We start from the raw sequence: 18,981 nt of genomic DNA on the forward strand, positions 1-18,981 counted from the left end.
TAATTATCCGGCCTCCAGCACTATATACATATAATAAGGTGCGTACATTCAACAGATTCACACCTCCTCAGTATACATCCTTGCCAATAAGACATACCCCGGGGGATCTATTCTGCTGTAGTAGAGAACACAGGTTGCATCAATGCAATTTTCTACAACTACTATTTTTCCATTTCTACTACTGATATAGTATAAAATATTATTCCCATAGACGATAAGTGGCACACTGCTTCAGATTATACAGTAAAACCACTAAAGAACTACTTTTGTGATCCAATATTAGAAAAAAAAAGTTAATATCAATGAATGCATATTAGCAGATATACTCCAGTTATAGCACCCCCTAGACCTGAATCTGCTAAAAGGGTACTTCAAAGAAAGCCCACTTACAACACTATATAGAATACATGAAAGATAGCTTATAGGTTTTTTGTGGAGCTAAAAATATTGTTGAACTATCCTAAAGATAAGTCACCAATACCAGATCTGTGGGAGTTCGCCACCCGCCACCCCCATTAATCAGCTGTTCTCAGCAGCTTATATGCAGAGAATAGAGCAGGAAGCAGATAGCTGTGTAGTGGTCAGGCCACATACTGCAGATCAGATACTTGAATGGTAGCTAAGCTGCAATGAGTCAGTTTGGCCACTACACAGAGAAGAAAGCAGTCTGCTTCCAGCTCTGTTCTCTGCATATCTTCTGCTGAGAACAATTGATTGATTGGAGGGTTGGACCACTACATGTCAGATATTAGTGATGTATCTTTAGTCTTGAGGTTAGGCCTGTAGTATTTTTAGCTTAGAAAACATCTTTAAAGGGGTTGGCCACTTTCAGACCAAAATTGACAAACAAATGTACAATAAAAAGATATACAATGTTCCAATATACCTTCTGTATCAATTCCTCACAGTTTTCTAGATTTCGGCTTGCTGTCATTCATTCTGTTACTTCTAGAGGATAAAACTCTGACCATGGTCATGTGATTTACGGTCCATGGTCATGTGATGAGCACACAGGTGCCGCTCGTTACAGTCACAGCACAATGATCAGACATCTGCCTGGTAACGAGCTGTGCACCTGTGTGCTCATCACATGACCATGGACCGTAAATCACATGACCATGGACCGTAAATCACATGACCATGGTCAGAGTTTTATCCTCTAGAAGTAACAGAATGAATGACAGCAAGCAGAGATCTAGAAAACCGTGAGGAATTAATACTGAAAGAATATTGAAAAATTGTATATCTTTTTATTGTATATTTGTTTGTCAATATTGGTCTGAAGGTGGCCAACCCCTTTAAAGTTGAGCTCTGTTGTTCATCCATATAGCACAGCAAGGAAAATAAACTTTTATTCCATCACATGCCATCATAAGAATGGAGGGAAACGCAATGGTTCTTACTGAAGATTAAAAAGAAGGGTTTAGCGACAAGAATCCTGGACACTTTCTTGGTATTTACACCCAGTGAACCCCTACCAATAATTTGTATGACACATGATGGAATAAATCTTAAATTTTCTCTGTTAGGCCCGGTTCACATTTGCGTTTGGTATTTTGTTCGGGAAGTCCGCTTGGGGACCCCCCGAACGGAATACCGAATGCATTGACAAATGGTGAGCAATGAAACTACACGGACCCCATAGACTATAATGGGGTCCATGTGTTTTCCGCGTGCTGTCCGCACGAGTCATGTGGAGAGAAAAGTACTTCATGAACTTCTTTCTTCTCCACATGACTTGTGTGGACACCGCGCAGAAAACACACGGACCCCATTATAGTCTATGGGGTCTGTGGGGTTTCATTGCTCACCGCTCATCAATGCATTCGGTATTCCATTCAAGGGGTCCCCAAGTGGACTCCCCGAACGAAATACCAAATGCAAATGTGAACCAGGCCTTACATGGATGAAGGACAACACTGATATGTTGAAATTTGCCTGTGTGTGATATACATAGCCAGTAAGGGGGGACAAGCTGAGAATTGCTGAGAGACTACCTTTAAATAATATGGGAATGGAGGAAATAGTTGTTGGTGCAGGAGGCTGGTACTGGAGATGCTGTTATCCTTATAAGGAGTATTTCAATGTTTCTGTTTTCTTACCCGCTGATTAATCTGTTTCCTACAGTAGACTAACCACAATACTAAAATAGAAAATGGCGCACCTCTTGGGAATTTAATCCGCACAGTTATTAGCTGTACTTTCAACTGCGGGTCAACGTTAAAGGCCTACATAAACCTTCAGAGACCTAGACATAACACAGATTATAAAAGCATCCTTTACCCAGAACTCTGTCTGCAGATGCCAACTTCTACCAACAAAATTGACAGAATTTCATAGAATTGAATTTAGATTTTCAATTTGATGACATACCATAAGAATATTTCCCCCAATGTGTTGTAAATTTAGAGATCTCTTTTTAGAGAAAAGGGAAAAATTTAACTAAAAGATGGGCATGTGTCTCATGGACAGCCATTGCCAAGGATAGCATCTACAGTATGTCCACCACTAATATGGATTCATAAAATGTAACAGACAGATAGTATACCTGAACATCAGCTAAACCAAACAAAACACTGACAAATAAGGAGGATCAACTAGTGGTGTGAACAAAGGACAAAGGGAAAAACTGAACGGAAGAAAGAGGGGGTGTAAAGGAAAAGTCTGGAGGTCTTCTTACCCAGGTGTCTAGGGGTCAGGTTTAGAAGATGGGTCAGTGGGTTTAGGGGGACTCCCTGTAGGAAGAGGGCATCAGTCAGCGCCTTCAGTTCCATCCAGAAACTCTGTATCAAAGGGCACTCCCAGAATATATGAAAGAGGGTGCCAACAACATTGTGGCAGCACCAGCACTCAGAAGGAATCGCCCGCTTCAGGCAATAAAGCAGAGCAGGGGTGTGTTACCAGTGCATCAGGACTTTATAGTGCGTTTTCTGAAATGTTACACACATGGAAGATTTCATGGCACGAAATCATACAATCTGCCACAAACCAGGAGATGGCGATCTACTCACTGCCTCCTCCCATCGAGAAATATACCTATGTATAGGGGGATCTCGACCATCAGTGGAGGAGAGCATCTAATAAATAGAGGAAATTAGAAATGTGTCAGCCTGGCAAAGCTTCTCAAATAAAGTGGAAAGGGAGACTGTCAGGGAACCACACAGAGAGCGAATAAAGTGTGTAACCCGCTGATTTCTTTTTGGGGGGAGACCAAGGGTAGAGGTGAAGTACTTGAATGACCTGAGCTCCATTGACATGGGATCTACCAAATCCGCTATCCTAAATTGATCCGCTTGCTACCAGGTGTGGACCAGATTTACCACCAGCCCCTTGGGAAGAAGAGGGTTAAATAGGAGGTATTCCATTAAAAAAAAAAAAAAAAAAAAAGGCTGGGAAGTGTATCCATTTGCCAATTTTCATCCATTTGGCAAATGGATACAGCTCAAATGAGTTGCCCAGTAGTAATGGAGGATATGCAGACACCCCCACACCCTGTCCCACCATCACAACCAACCGGGGGATATGATGACGCTTAGCGTTCCATATAAAGTGGTAGCCTTCTGCAGGCTTTGAAGTTCAGTGGAGGGGACCAGCATCGGGAGCATCTCCAAAAAAAAAAAGAAAGTGATTTGGGTAGGAGGGTCATCTTAACTACAATAATGGATAGAAGTGGTTCGCCACTGAAAATCGTAGTTCCCATAAGAAGTGTTAAGAGGTCCTGGGGGAAGAGCAAAACTGTATCAACAGTATATACACTGTACAGACTGAACACTGCACTGAAGCAACCTAACCATTGTCTACAGGTTGTCCTTAAGCTAAAACAGCCTTTCAGTGGAACACAGAATATATACTGTATTTTAGATAAAATACACAGGTAATCCCCTGCTCACACGTACAGCACCATGGAATTAATGAAGCTCTAAAATAAATAAATATATTTTTTATAATGTGGCTCAGTTTCTATCATGGACAGATTTTATTTGCTATGAGTAATGCTATATTTATATAAAACAATATTATTTTAGATGATCATTTTTTACAACCACAGTCAAGTATATAATGTCCATATTAGTCTTGGCTATTACATAGACAGCCACATTTAACATTCTTATCAAAATTATTTCATTTTATAGTACTGCAAGCTTTGTAATGTTATAGAATAGTATACACATACAGTACATAGGCTAATATACAAAGAACTTTCAGTAATCTGTATTCTAGTTACACCAAGATTTTGCTTGATGGGAACATTTCCATAAGAAAAAAAAAAAAAAAAAAAAGAAAAAAAAGAAAAGAAAAATAGCTCCCATTGTAACAAATCTGGAATGCTAAATTCTGTCCTCCAAACCAATGCGATTATCTTGCCCATAAACACCCAGGGGTTATGGCTGCAACTGGTCATTTTTGGTTGGACTGTAGAGATTAAACATCTGTAATGGCTCCAGAATCAAGACACGTCAGTGCTTACAGTGCATTGCTGTGTTACAAACCATATGGCGAAGTAAGACGTCTTAGACTAAGAGTTGCTATAATGTGCACATTCTCGCGCGAAGAATGTTTATACATACAACACAATGATGAGAAATGACCAGTCATTAGTCGCAGCTGCCAGAGTCCTTTACCCTTTAAAAACATCTCGAGATGGAACGCGCTGTACAAGCAACCCTCCGGTCAACCAATAAAAATTAATAAATTAATGCAGTAGCACTAATAATAGCTCATACATTAGAATGTGACATGATACGCCGAGAGCATGTGTCAGGGTTAGGATGGCTATCCTCACACTTCCAGGATGACCTGGTGTCAGTCACTAAGTACTCTTAACATTTCCTGGACTATCTGGCCAGAAATCCTTGGAGATCATTATTTTCCAGTCTGAATCACCAAAGCTGATGAGAAATCTAATGGAGATTATTTATAAAGAAAAGCTGTGACTGAAGAATTCTCTAACACTTTACGCTAGGGAACCCCAGGGGATGGGAAAGAAATTTCAAAGGAATTTTTGAGTAATATTTCCCTTTACCAGAATGACAGTATATTACTGCTTTAGTTTTTAATATAATTTTCTTATTTTTTAATTTGCCACCAAATTTGTGGAATATTTGAAAAAAATAGCAACATGTTTGCTGGCCGACAGCGCTCATAGATTTTGACAAACATGGATTCTGAAATTTGCCAAGTGTAGATGTCTAAGGATTCATTAAGGCTGTCTCTATGGCCGCCCGTCATCTTGCTAGTAAGGGGATAAGTAATGTGCTCTATAACGCAGGTCTATTAAATTGTCATTGTGCTCCGATCTTCAGAATGAGCATACTAGTGCCGCATACTAATATGAGGACAAGGGGATGGCAGTACGACTAAGGACATTTAAATCACATTATTTTAGCATCTGTTTAGTGGATCTATTTAACAGATGCTAAAAATAGAGGAGAATGGATGGCCATCCGTTTCAACCCAAGTGTAAAAATGAAATAAAATAGGTCAGCTATATTTGCATCTATTTTTATTCTCAATTCCCCCCCCCCCCCTCTTTTAAATAAACCTGCTGAACAGATGCTGAAAATGTGATGTGTATGGCCCCTAAAACACAACCTGGAGATTTATCAAGCTATCAACTGGCAAAGATCTGAGCGTTAATTTACGTCAGATCCTAGTGTGTTACGCCACTTCCCAATAAAGTTCTTCTTGTAAAAACCCCCTTAACCCCAAACTGCCTTTCTGATATGTACAGTATTAGATGCAAGACTCATCCTTGTAGGGACTGTGCAGCATTAGGAAGATATGGCAGCTTTATTCCAAAAAGAAGAACATCCCCATCCACAGGTTGAATATAGTTTTGCAGCTCAGCCCCTTTCACATCAATGGAGTTGAGCTGCAATACCAGACACAACCCAGCGAATACAGATTTATCACGTATCCTGTAGAGTTTTGTTGGTCAGCCCCTTTAATAGGCATAAATCATATGTAAGACTCTTATCCCCCTACACACTTTATAGGCACTCCTGCTTGGTTGCACTTACTAATCCACCCACATTTATTTCTGGTTACATGAGGGGAAAATACAATGAAGTATGTATGTCTTTTTATACAAGAAACATGTTCAACTGGAGACTGCTAGATAGCTACGTAGATTTCCTGCATGGCTTTCTATGGCCCTGCACATGAAGAGTACGGTTACTGACCCAAACCATTTCATGAATCTGACACGGACAATGGATAGGTTTCTGCTACTATGTTACAAAATTTATAAGTAAAGCAGCAAAAAGAAACAATAGGGGAGGTTTATATTGCTGCAATGTGCCACTACCAACCATATTTCCGTTTTCATTATCCTGAGAGTTTTTGCAAAATATCCTTCAGAGTATTCAATTCCTCCATCCAGACACAACAGAGAAATGAGAATGAATGGAGCTGATCAGCAGTGTCAGCTTCTGTAGCTAAATAAGCTGTGGAAACTAAGGCAAGGTAGAGCAGGACTCTTAGGGTATGTTCACACAGTGAAATCTGGCACAAATTTTGAGATGGAATCCACATCAAAATCTGTGCCAGATTCTGCCTAGAGATAAAAGCAGGACACTGAAAAAATAGACGTCCACAGTGGCATAGTGGTTAGAACTGCGGCCTTTCAGCTGTGGAGTCCTAGGTCCGAATCTGACCAAGGATAACATCGGCAATGAGTGTATGTTCTTCCCCTGTTTGCATGAGTTTCCTTCCACACACTAAAGACATACTGATAGGGAATGTAGATTGTGACCCTTATATGGGACAGTGACTGACAATGTCTGTAAAGCGCTGTGTTAGTTTGGGCACAACTAAAGAGAAGGACCTTATGAGGGCCATGGCATAACAATTTGTGTGTCTTCCTGCAGACAGGTAGAGGGGGGAGGCTCCTGCTGCAGTCAGGTGTCCTATAGCAAGGGCTGTGAAAAGCTAAGAAACACAAGTGATCTTCTGGGATATCTTTTGAGAAAATTTCTTTATATTTTTCTCAGTTGTAATTATAATATGAAAGAAAACAGGATCAAAGGAAATAAGGGGATTAGAGAGGAATTGCCGAGTCATATTTTTTAAATCTTTTTGTAGATTTGAGTGTCCTTTTAACCATATAATGCTCATGTTATAATATAAATGCCCTTGAATTTTGTGTTAAACTTTATTGCCCTATATTTCAAAATAATTTGCAGTGTATGTTGGGAATTCAGTCACCGTTCCATCTGCTAATAAAGATTCCATTACGTCTCAGAATAATAAAAGCACTATGGTTGACCAACTTTAGGACCTCGTAAATCATCAACTTCTACTCCATTAAATCCATCATATCCATATCAAAATACAAGTCCAACTTCTATATACATCCACCCCAACCAATAGTGTAATATTAAGTGTTGTAGTAATAAGTAATAGTATTGCATTTATAAAATGATAGCGTAATAAGTAATATAATCATGTGCCCTTGAGAATAGTTAACAATACAGTGCTTTATACATTTACATGTCCAGTAAGACACCAATGAACCATATAGATTAATATACAGTGCAGATCTCATACCTGAACATAGTTGTTCGACCTTTGTGTAGTTTAAACACAGAATGTCATTCACCCATGCAATGATGTCATGTCTGCTCATAGTCTCCTGGGTTATTGAGGTAGAGTACACGTTGACCGCCATTCCCCAGCTGTAAAGACAAACATGAAAAGAAGATTGAAATCTTATGATAGATGCTTGTAATACTGATCCTAACACTTCAAATACCATGACCGGGAGTAAAGGCTCCAAGGAGAACGTCCAAAGAATGTGATAAAAGCAGAACGCGCCAGTGATACTACAAAGCGGTTTTCAACTGGTTGCATAAAAAGACATATAAAAACAGCATACACCTACATCAACACAAAATATAATCTAAAATATCGAGGCTGCTTAAATTCTACCTCGCTTGTTTCCGTCAAAATGACTGCTCATATAAAAATATGGCTACATGGGCGCCCAATGCTGTACACAAGCGTATATACACAGATGAGCAAATAGCATGATAGAGTATAAGGGAAGTTCACAATGACTATATTATATACATATGGCCATGGCTCTTCCTGTCCCCCATCGTCTACTGTTGGGGAAGATTTGGGTCACCCAAACACACATTTAATGGTTTCCTGGTCCCAATGAAATTGTTGGGTTCGACTGACATTTATCTAATGTATATGCCACCCTAAATCTCTGGATAGATCCTTCTGTTTATATGTGGACATTACCCAATATACCTGGCAGTAAGTAATAGTATGGTATGTGTGCGGTTTTCTGTCAGTATTAAGGGCCAAATATTCCTAAAGTTCTCTTATTACGGACCTGGTGTCTATAAATATCTACAATTTCATTTTCCTATGAATGCCCTTTATTTTATCCAAAGCAAATATCGAAGCCCCAGCAAAAAGCAGCTAATGCACCGATAAGCAATCAGCATAAAATCTTGGGTAAAACGACTTCCAAAAACCACACAGTCGGGTGTATAAAACAGTATGTGGTAGGTCTGCGAACATTAAAACAATCTATTACAGTTACATAGGTGGTCTGTCATCATTTATCAAGCATTTTCATTAATGACTTTTTTTGGGGGGGAAACCATTACAGTAGTAACCTGGCCTCAATGCTGCAATATAATTATTTATAGTCCTTTGGCTGCAAAACGCTTTCCTGTCTTCTTCTATTTATAGCGCTGTGGGGTTTTAATTTAGTATTTCCTCTCGGTAGTGTTTTCTTATGAACAGTTTATACCATGTCTATCAAAGCTTATCAGAAGGCTTCTCTGCATGAGAATATTTCAATGTTAGTGCATTGTGCAAGTTGTTATCTTTATGGTAAATTAAATAAGACTATGTTCACATTGCAGATGTTGCAATAAATGTCAAACAGGTAGTTCAGAATACAGCACAATTTTTTTTACTGGTAATATGACCGATACTGTGAAAAGAAAGCCCAATTTACATTATAAATCAATAGGTTCTGTAATGATACGAATACTGCGCTGCTCTGTCACAATAATTAACCAATGAGGATGCAAACAGAGCCAACCTTAACAAGGGTGTCTGAGTTTTTAATTTTGATTAGGGCTTAAAGAGGACCTTTCATGTCCTCGGGCCCATGCAGTTTTTATATACTGCTAGAAAGACAGTGTGCTGAATGGAATCGGCTTTCCCATTATTTGCCCCTGGTGAGGAGCTATTGGTGCCATTACCGCAGCTCTTCACTGTCAGAAGGGTGTAAGGCACACCCCCCCCCTGACAGTAGAGTCCATAGCTCTAGCTGTACTGTGAGAAGGGGCATTCCTTACTGCCCAGCCATGACGCTGAGGAATGCCCTGCCTCCTGACAGTGCTCGTCCATACTGGAGGGGTTCCTTCTGCCCAACATGACCTCTGAGGCCCAATCACAGGCCCCAACAGTATGGGGTGCGACAACCCTCAGTCACAGACAGAAGAGGACTGAAGAAGATACCGAAGAGCCAGATGGAGCAAGGATGCCCAGGACAGGTGAGGCAAGCTAACTATAAGTTTTTGTTATTTTTAATCACTTTCATTAGGTCTCTACTTATTATACTCTGTGATCTGAGGAAACCTCAGAGTATAATAGTAGCAAAGTGGAGGGCCGAACCTCAAACATTTGTGGAATTTCGTAGGGTTCACCTGAAGCGGCTCTAGGGAGTCTCTTGGGAGCGGCGGCCACTGTGAGGAGCATATTATACTGTGCGGGAGCCACTGTGAGGAGCATATTATACTGTGCGGGGGCCACTGTGAGGACCACATTATACTGTACAGTCTGAAATAACATTGCATTGTGATTACAAAACAGATGCCGTACAATATAAATAGTAAAGGAGTCATGGCGTTCTCAAAAAGCACAACAGTACCTTCAAACAGTTAATCAGCAGAGGCCCGGGTGTTGGACCCCACTGATTTCTTACATCTCTTAGACTGTTAGGACCCTGAAGAACAAATATTTCCTACAGAACACCGCTCCCAGTATTGTTTATATGCCAGGCGCTGTGCTGCTCACTCACCGTATTTTTGATAACCGCAGTTGTGGGTACAAACGCTGTATCCCTTTCAAGTAACAGATATCGCTGCAGCGCCCATAACGGTCACTATCAAGAAAATGGGGGTAAGGGGACAAAAGCTTGTACCAGGGCCTACAAGACTTAGGTTACGCTACAGCTTAGGCTTCATGCACATGGACATTTTTGCTTTCAGGTTTTGTTTTTTTTTTTCATTTTATTTTAAAAAACAGACAGCACATGGATGATATCTGATTGTTTTTGTCTTTTTTTTTTTTTTTTTCACGGTTCCATTTGTTATAATAGGTCCCTTCGATACGGAAAACGGATCTGAATAGGAAAAGGCATCTAGCATGGGTCCACATGGCGGATACAAATGTGTCTTAGTAATATTACTAAGATTCAACCGCTCTCCAATGTCCTTTATCAACACAGAGAATAATACTTCTAACACAACTTCAGACTTGTCAAACAAACTTAAAATTATTTTAAGTGACAAAAGATTATTCTTAAATTTCCCAATAAGCAAAACCAACCCGTCAGTCCATGACAGCTCTAAGTGTTTTGTAAGAATACACAATGATTATGGCAGCAGCTGCTATCATTACAGACTTGGATCAGTCACACAGCCATTCCAATACACAATATCCATAGCTTACACTTCCAAGAACTGATAGCTGCTATTATAAGAAGATCATTAAGACAATAGAACATCAATGCATGTTTCTCATAAAATGCCAAAGCGGGATACTGTTTAGAAAATTCTACAAATGCTTTTCACACAAGGTTAGACAAAAGCTTGGCAAACATCAGAAAGACAAAAATCAACATACAAAATACCATCAGACTGTCAAGTGGTTTCAAGAGACATTTGTTACATTTAAGAAATAAAGCACAACTACGGTATATAAAATGCTCCACTGTGTACGGCTTTGTTCACATCTATATTGTTGGAGTCTTCATCGTGGATTGTGTTTGAATTGCTGTTATAAATTGCTCAGTATAAAGCCCAGTTCTGCTGGTAAAAGACAGGCACCACAATGGAAACCCAACGAACTTCAGTCAATTGTGTCTAGAATATACAACAATCCAACATTTTAGTTTTTCTACTCTTGTAACACAGCAGATGGAAACGGCCCTTACAAAAGTCTCCAACAATCTCCTGACCGCTAAATCTAAAGGCAACTATTCGCTACTTAAAGGGGCTCTATCATCAAAATCATGCTGCTAGAGCCCCACATATGCATGAATAGCCTTTAAGAAGGCTATTCAGGCACCGCTAAAGTTATATTAAACTACCCCCCCCGTTTTAAAATAAAACCCTAAAAAAAGAATGTGATCTACTTACGCATCGTGTACGCTGGGCGGGCATTCAGGGTGTGTCTTCTTCCTCCACGCCTCTTCTTCCTCCGATGTCCTCGGGTCCCATCCTCCTCCGGCGCTCGCGAACTGACGCTGATATAAAAAAAAATGGCCCGGGCGCATGCGCGGTAGCATGCGGCTTCTACTACGGCTACTGCGCAGGCGCCCAGGCCATTTTTTATTTATCAATGTCAGCTCGCGAGTGCCGGAGGAGGACGGGACCGGAGGACATCGGAGGAAGAAGAGGCGCGGAGGAAGAAGAGGCGTGGAGGAAGAAGACTGAGCACCCTGAATGCCCGCCCAGTGTGCACGATCCGTAAGTAGATATTCTTTTTTAGGGTATTATTTTAAAACTGGGGGGTAGTTTAATATAACATTTACGGTGCCTGAATAGCCTTTTTAAAGGCTATTCACGCATATGTGGGGCTCTAGCAGCATGATTTTGCTGACAGAGCCCCTTTAATCTTCTGGATCTCTCAGCAGCATATGACACTGTAGACCACCAACTCCTCCTCACTATGCTCCACTCCTCCGCTCTACAACCTGTCGTGAATGCAGCCGCCAGACTCATCTTTCTGTTAAACCCGTATACAGACACATCTACCTTGTGTCAGTGACTGGACTGTTGGCCCATCCACCACAGAATACAATATACAATTATCACACTCCCCCGCAAATCCATCCATAGTGCTGCACCCCTCTACATCTCCTCCCTTGTCACTGTCTACCGCACTAACCATGCTACCTTTTCTACCAATGACCTTAGACTTGTATTATCTGTTATCCGAACATCCAGCTCCCATATCCAAAGACTTTTCTCTAGCTGCACTAATGCTCTGGAATACTTTACTCCAGGCAATCAGATTAATACCCAAATACTGAAGCTTCAAAACTGCCCTAAAATTACACCTGTTTATGCTGGCTTATCACAAGACCTGATTACACTGTCCTACACCTCCCTACACTATACTAACGCTTCTTGTCCTTATCCTTAGCTCCTTCCTACTCTATTTCTCAGGACCTGACCCCTCCATCTAGAAGTTACTCTGCACTGCATGGCACATAATATCTGGATATTCACAGATACTGGCAGGTGACGGGCTCATACAGCTTCAGTTTTATGATCTTATTTAATAAAAGATGGTTGTACCAACTAAGCTCTCTTACCTCCTGTGTCTCCCCATTTCTTCATAGATTGTAAGCGATGAGGAAAGGAGTACGTGAGCTGTTTTTTGTTTTGCTCACTTCCCTATTGTCTCCGATAATTTTACTCTTAATAATTATTGGGCCCCAGAGCCTTCTGGTCCATTCTGAACCAAACCTTGCAGGTGAGGCTCGCGAATATTTGTGAGATGAATCTCAAGTGAATTTTAAGTGTTTTAGACACTTTGTAGGCACTTTCACAACTTCTAAAGGGTGATAGCATAGCGAATGGGACACACTGCGCCAAAACATACTCCAAATTTTGGTACATTATATTGGCGTAAACTATCACAAGTAATTGGCGGTGTAAAGGTGGACTACACAGTCTAATAATAACACCACAGATTTATCAAACAGCATCGGACACTGTGATAAATCTGGTGCAGCGAAAGACTGTCTGGTATAAGTTTACAGTGTCTAACTTTTAGACCGTAAATTGCCTCACACTTCCTACCAACAAACATGGATGTAAAGTTCTCAGCTGCCAGCACATTGCTGCATCCAAATAGAAGGAACATTGTAACTTCACAGGGAGGTCAGAGGTGAAACAGAGAAGGAACAAGGCTGGAGACAGATTTAATGAGGAATGGCTGCTTTCAATGAAGAATCTAACAGAGCTAGAGCAGGAAATGGCGTCCAATATCACAAAACTCAGCCGGGCATGTAACAGGATGGCAGTGCTGGTAGTAACATGGCATCCTATTACCACAGACAACAGCTTGTACAATGAGAAGTAACTGATTCAGGAAAATTCTAGATGGGCACTTCTGCTTAAGGGACATTTCCATCATGGATGTTGACAGGCATCAGTACTGAGTAGTCCTATATACAGTAATATATACAGTATATGACATTACAACTGTTACTGTGCCAGTCTGGGTTTGACAGTGTGAGGAACCTTCTTGTAGGTTACCAGAGGTGGCATCACTATTTTTTGCATTTTGTTTCACTTCTCTCTTTTAGGGCCTGTTCACATCACATTTTGTTTCACACTTGGCGTGTATGGTGGGAAAGCTTCTACACTGGTCCATAGAACTCCATTAATCAGAGGGGGCAAAAATGTGGTTTTAAACATGGGAGCCTTTCTGTGACTGATGCCATTGTATGTCATTTATTACAGGCATCCGTTAAACATATTTGTAGATCAGGAGATTTTTTTCAATGGCTTTTTATAGTGCATTTATTACATTCATGATAAATAGTATAATCACCTATGGGCGATTAATGTTTATCCTTTCACACTGGGTAAAATTTAAACTAGCATTTCCTAAGCCAATCTTATTAAAGTCTGTGACTGGCACAAGGAGCACTTGAATTGTTATGAGGCTCCAGCCTCTTATAAAGTCAGGTACACTCCCATATGCCAGAATAAAAATATATATTCCATGGTGAGAGTTATAGCAAATTTGTCAGGCTAAAGAGTCCCCGACACAGACTGCCCCGCTCACTTTTGCAAAAAGGGGGCTGCACACCAAAGATGTGTCACATTAACAACCATCTACGCGGATAGAAGGGTTAAATTAACCCATACTATAAAAGTTGCAATTATACTAATCATATACCACACAATTTAGGATTTTTTTTTTTTACCTTAGTTGCCTATAGGTGACCAATGCCACTCCATATGTTCTTTGAGCATACACGGCTTCTGAGTCTTTTCAATAAGCCCGTCTCCCTCCTGATCCTGGTCAGCAGTGTATAATGTCAGAAGCTATATAACCCATATATACTAGTAGTACATCTCACATATGCTGGTCTACACTTTCTACAGAACTAATTCTAAGAAATGAGAAACAGCTGGCTTGCAGCATGACGGACACAGACAGTCCATACGTTCTTACTCTGATGGAACAATTTGTCCTCGGATCCCAAGTCACATGATTTTTTTTCCGTGACAATGTACGTTTAAGAAAACACATGCAACATATTTTTACTTTCCTCCCCATGAATATATTAGATTCTATCCATGGAGTTATTACAGATACATAACTACTAGGTGGGTCACATTATAGTCTTCCAGCTGCTGACACATCTACTCGTGTTTTTCTCTCCATTTCGCCGTACTGTAGACTAGTTACTATAGCAATGTCACCTATACAGACTGCTTTCAGGAACACTTGCTATTTTTATCCGCTCTGTCCCTAGTGAAGTCTCAGTTTATTAAATGCACTGTTACATCTCATGGGTGCAGAGTGAGGAGTACTGGGAAATCTGGCGGCTATGGATTGCGCAGTAGAACTATTAGATTGTACTAGATCATTCCTTACTGGCTCTTGAAAGGACAGTTCTCTGACAGAAGCGTCTCGGATTTCCTGTAAAATGCCACATAAGGGTGTGGTAGAAATTGTTACAATATGAGTAATTTGTTTCAAGATATTCTCTCATCCAGCTCAAGGTTTATAAAGTCTGCAGATGCGGTCTTGCACTTCTTTATAAAGAGAATATACATTGACTAATGGTACAGCGTAAAGTACTCTTGTAAATCCGGCGTCGCACAGGCCCCAAGTCTGTAATAAAGTAACAAGTAGACTGTTCTCTATATCTAAGACACCACAAATCACACAACCGCAACAGTATAAAATCACATAGTACAAATACATCAATATGTACTGACAGAATATCCAATGGATGGTATCACAAAGTGGATGCAGATGTTGCCATGACCAGAGTCAACTCTATGGCCCCTGGGTAGATGCTAGAATGGGTTGGGTAAAATCAGGTGCTGCCTGGTAATGTGGATCCAGTAGGTAGCGCTGCCTCCTATGACTCTTAGTATGAGGCACTACCTGCTATATCTACGTCAAACCAGGTGGGTTAGGGTTGTGTATAGGAGAGGCATAGTTAGCCTACGTCAGCAATACTAACAACTCAGCTCGCATACATATCCCATACATGTACATTGTACATCTCAAGGTTGTGACCTGTCACAGAAAGGATAATATGATTAAGATAGATTTGTATTTTGAGTTGGTCACACCAGCCATGTCATATAGACAGACAATTCTAGCGTTTGCCGCATATACTAAAGTATATTGATCACTGCATATATAGCAGCACTGTGGACATCTATCAGGCCAGCAGCACTGATCTCACAGCAGTAAGGCAGGGTTACAATGTCTCCTTGTGCTGAAGCCGCATTTTATATAGTCGATATGTAGAGAGATGGAAAATTATTATTTAGATATCAAATAATGCAATGTATCCCATGTCCTCTGTTAGAGCTTTACTTGGCTTAGGCTGCATTCATAAGTGATGTTTCAACAAAACAATGACTGAGAAGCAGCAGCTTCATCCCCCTCCTCTCCCCAGGTATCCATTTACTGCTTTATAGGCTTAGAAAGTAAGAGCTCGTTCACACGGGGCAAGAGGGGGCGGATTTTGGCGCTGAAGCTTCCTCAAAATCTGCCCCCCCTCACAATAGAGGTCTTTGCAGACTGCTAGCGGAAAAAAAGAAGAGAGCTGTCCTTTCTTCGGGCAGATTCTGTGGCTGATTCAGCCGCTGCGTCCGCCAGACTAGGCCAATTCATTTGGGCCTACTCTGGAGCAGGAAACCACAACCGTCGCGGCAAGCGCATTTTTGTCCTATTCTGATGCGGCTTCACACATCAAAATCAAGACCAAAATACGCCAACCCATGAAGACAATACACACCACTAGATGACAAAGATGTGCATTTTCCCTACAAGACATACACAAAGTATCACACATTCATATGTAAATTATAATAAATATATGCTCAATAAAGGTATATTGGGGTATACATCACCTAAAAAAACAAACAAACAAAAAAAAAAACAAACTACTATCTGGCAGCTAGACGTGATGGGCAATGTTGCTAAATGATGACATCATGATAAAGGGGTTTTCCTGGAATTAGGCAGCAGGAGTTCTGGCCGCAGCATGTAGCACAGTCTACAGAGCAGGAACAGCACAGCATCAGCGACAAGTAGCGCCTATGCCAGGTTTACTGCTGCTCAGATCCAATTCACACTACTCCAGCAACGTATACTGTTACTTTCAAAGACTCCGGCTCCCAAGCCAAGGTCATCAGTATCGAAATCCTGGAAAGCCCCTAAGACTTCTCCTTTGTCATATGTAAATGGCTCGTACACCTTGTATATAGCTCAGTACAATAATATAAACATATGTCCTTTATGTGTATGTATATATATATATATATATATATATATATATATATATATATATATATATATATATATATATATATATATATACACAGGAGATAATATACAACCTCTCACCATTAGTAGCCATTGTGAATGACTAGCACAAAGCACATACGTAAAAGTCTTGGAATGAAGACCAGAACGGGGATTTCCATACCAAATATTTCAATATACAAAGAAAGCCAAAGTCATGACTTGTTTATACAATATATAACAAAGTGCATGTATTCCCAAGTAGGTCACCGTAATAACTTAACTATTATCACAACTGAAGTCAAAATACAAATCTAAAACGTCTTCAAGACCTCTGACAATTATACATTATTGTCATACTGCTATGATATGACACCAATATCCAATTGTCAGGGGTCTGAATGCTCTGGCTTGCGAAATAGTAGCAGCACAAGTAAATTACTAGGCCACTTCGGCTGCTATTGGCTCCATGTATCTTTTTGCGTATAGCCAATGACTGTCCACGCTCCTGCATGTAAGGAACTAGTATTGGAGCCATGGACACAACGCTTCACAATAATTCCCAATACACAAGAATCCCACAATACGCAGAAAAAAGTACTCATGAAAGACACCATTTTTATGAAGCCTCTGTGCCACTTTTGCCGACAAACGAATATGCCACCTTTTCCACCAATACAGACTAGTAGAATTTATCACCTCACCTCTACTTTCCTGAAGTAGATGGGTATTATACTGGTTAGTCTCAGTTGCACGGCCCTTTCTTATACCGACTATACATCACACCCCAGTTCTCTATCTTCTGTGAATGTGGAGGACAGGGTGGCAAGGATGCCTTGACCCGACATTTATAACCCACACCATAAGTCTGGCGTGAATTATATAGGGAATCTATATAGGCACCGTAAAAGTTATATTAAACTACCCCCCCTAAAAAAGAATGTGATCTACTTACGCATCGTGCACGCTGGGCGGGCATTCAGGGTGTGCCTTCTTCATCCACGCCTCTTCTTCCTCTGATGTTCTTGGGTCCCGTCCTCCTCCGGCGCCCGCGAACTGACACTGATATAAAAATATAATGGCCTGGGCGCATGCGCAGTAGCATGCGGCTTCTACTACGGCTACTGCGCATGCGCCCAGGCCATTTTTTTTATATCAATGTCAGTTTGCGAGCTCCGGAGGAGGACGGGACCGGAAGACATCAGAGGAAGAAGAGGCGTGGATGAAGAAGACGACACACCCTGAATGCCCGCCCAGCGTGCACGATGCGTAAGCAGATCACATTCTTTTTTAGGGTTTTATTTTAAAACGGGGGGGGGGGGGGGGGTAGTTTAATATAACATTTACGGTGCCTGAATAGCCTTTCTAAAGGCTATTCACGCATATGTGGGGCTCTATCAGCATGATTTTGCTGATAGAGCCCCTTTAATAATTCAGGAGCAGATGCTGATTTCTGGGACTGTGGCTACAAGGGTGGGGATGGTTACATATTGTATAGCTATCTATGGATAAGTTAAAAAACAAAAAACTTATAGTTTACAAGTGCTGTTATCATTGGTTATAATATTTTTCTATACTTATTTTCTTCTTAGTTTTTATTAGTTACTAATATCCTCATACCAAGAAAAAAAAAAGACATTTGTAAAACATACTTTGCTCCTCATTTTCTGGAGAACAAGTCAAGTCTCCCTTCTGAACTCAATTGGTCCATTGTAACCAAAATTCCTCAACAGCATTTAAGAGTGCCAGGGGAACTGAGGAATTTTACTACAAATTACTATCTGAGAGCCTTGCCATGTCTTCAGAGAAGCCCTTCCAGTCCATCAAATGTGTTTCATCATATAGGCCTGGTGATATGAAGGGAAGGAAATGAGTGGCCTTGTTTTCCAGCAAGGCGTTGGATAGAGGGAGACAGACTGTACAAGCAATTAACCTGTGAATGGTGGATTTCAGATTCACACGCTGTAGGGGAGCACATTATGGAGACCTTCAGTCTTTATCTGAATTAGGCGAAGACAGGAGGAAACAAGACACTCCAAGGAAGACAATGGACTTTTGTAAAGGGAAGGGTTAAAGGGTCTCGAGCTGAAGAGGAAAACTAACAGTTCTAAGATTATTTTAAAGGAAGTCTACCATCTTCCTAAGCATAAATAAACTAAACACAGAGAAAGAGGGGAGGGGGAAACTTCAATAATATTTACACAAGAACAC

At 40.7% G+C, this 18,981-nt stretch overlaps 1 protein-coding gene across 3 annotated transcripts in view; it reads right to left on the reverse strand.

Moving 5' to 3' along the window:
• MAPRE2 (microtubule associated protein RP/EB family member 2) overlaps positions 1 to 18,981 on the reverse strand; it is a 136,560-nt gene that overhangs the window by 32,573 nt on the left and 85,006 nt on the right. For all 3 annotated transcript variants that reach the window (XM_075270559.1, XM_075270560.1, XM_075270558.1), the window contains one exon: positions 7,549 to 7,676. In XM_075270559.1, coding sequence (XP_075126660.1) covers positions 7,549 to 7,669 — 121 coding nt within the window. In that variant the 5' untranslated portion in view covers positions 7,670 to 7,676. The remainder of the gene's footprint in view (positions 1 to 7,548; positions 7,677 to 18,981) is intronic.

This window comes from Leptodactylus fuscus, chromosome 4 (assembly GCF_031893055.1).
Source record: "Leptodactylus fuscus isolate aLepFus1 chromosome 4, aLepFus1.hap2, whole genome shotgun sequence".
In the NCBI taxonomy this organism is placed as follows: domain Eukaryota; kingdom Metazoa; phylum Chordata; class Amphibia; order Anura; family Leptodactylidae; genus Leptodactylus; species Leptodactylus fuscus.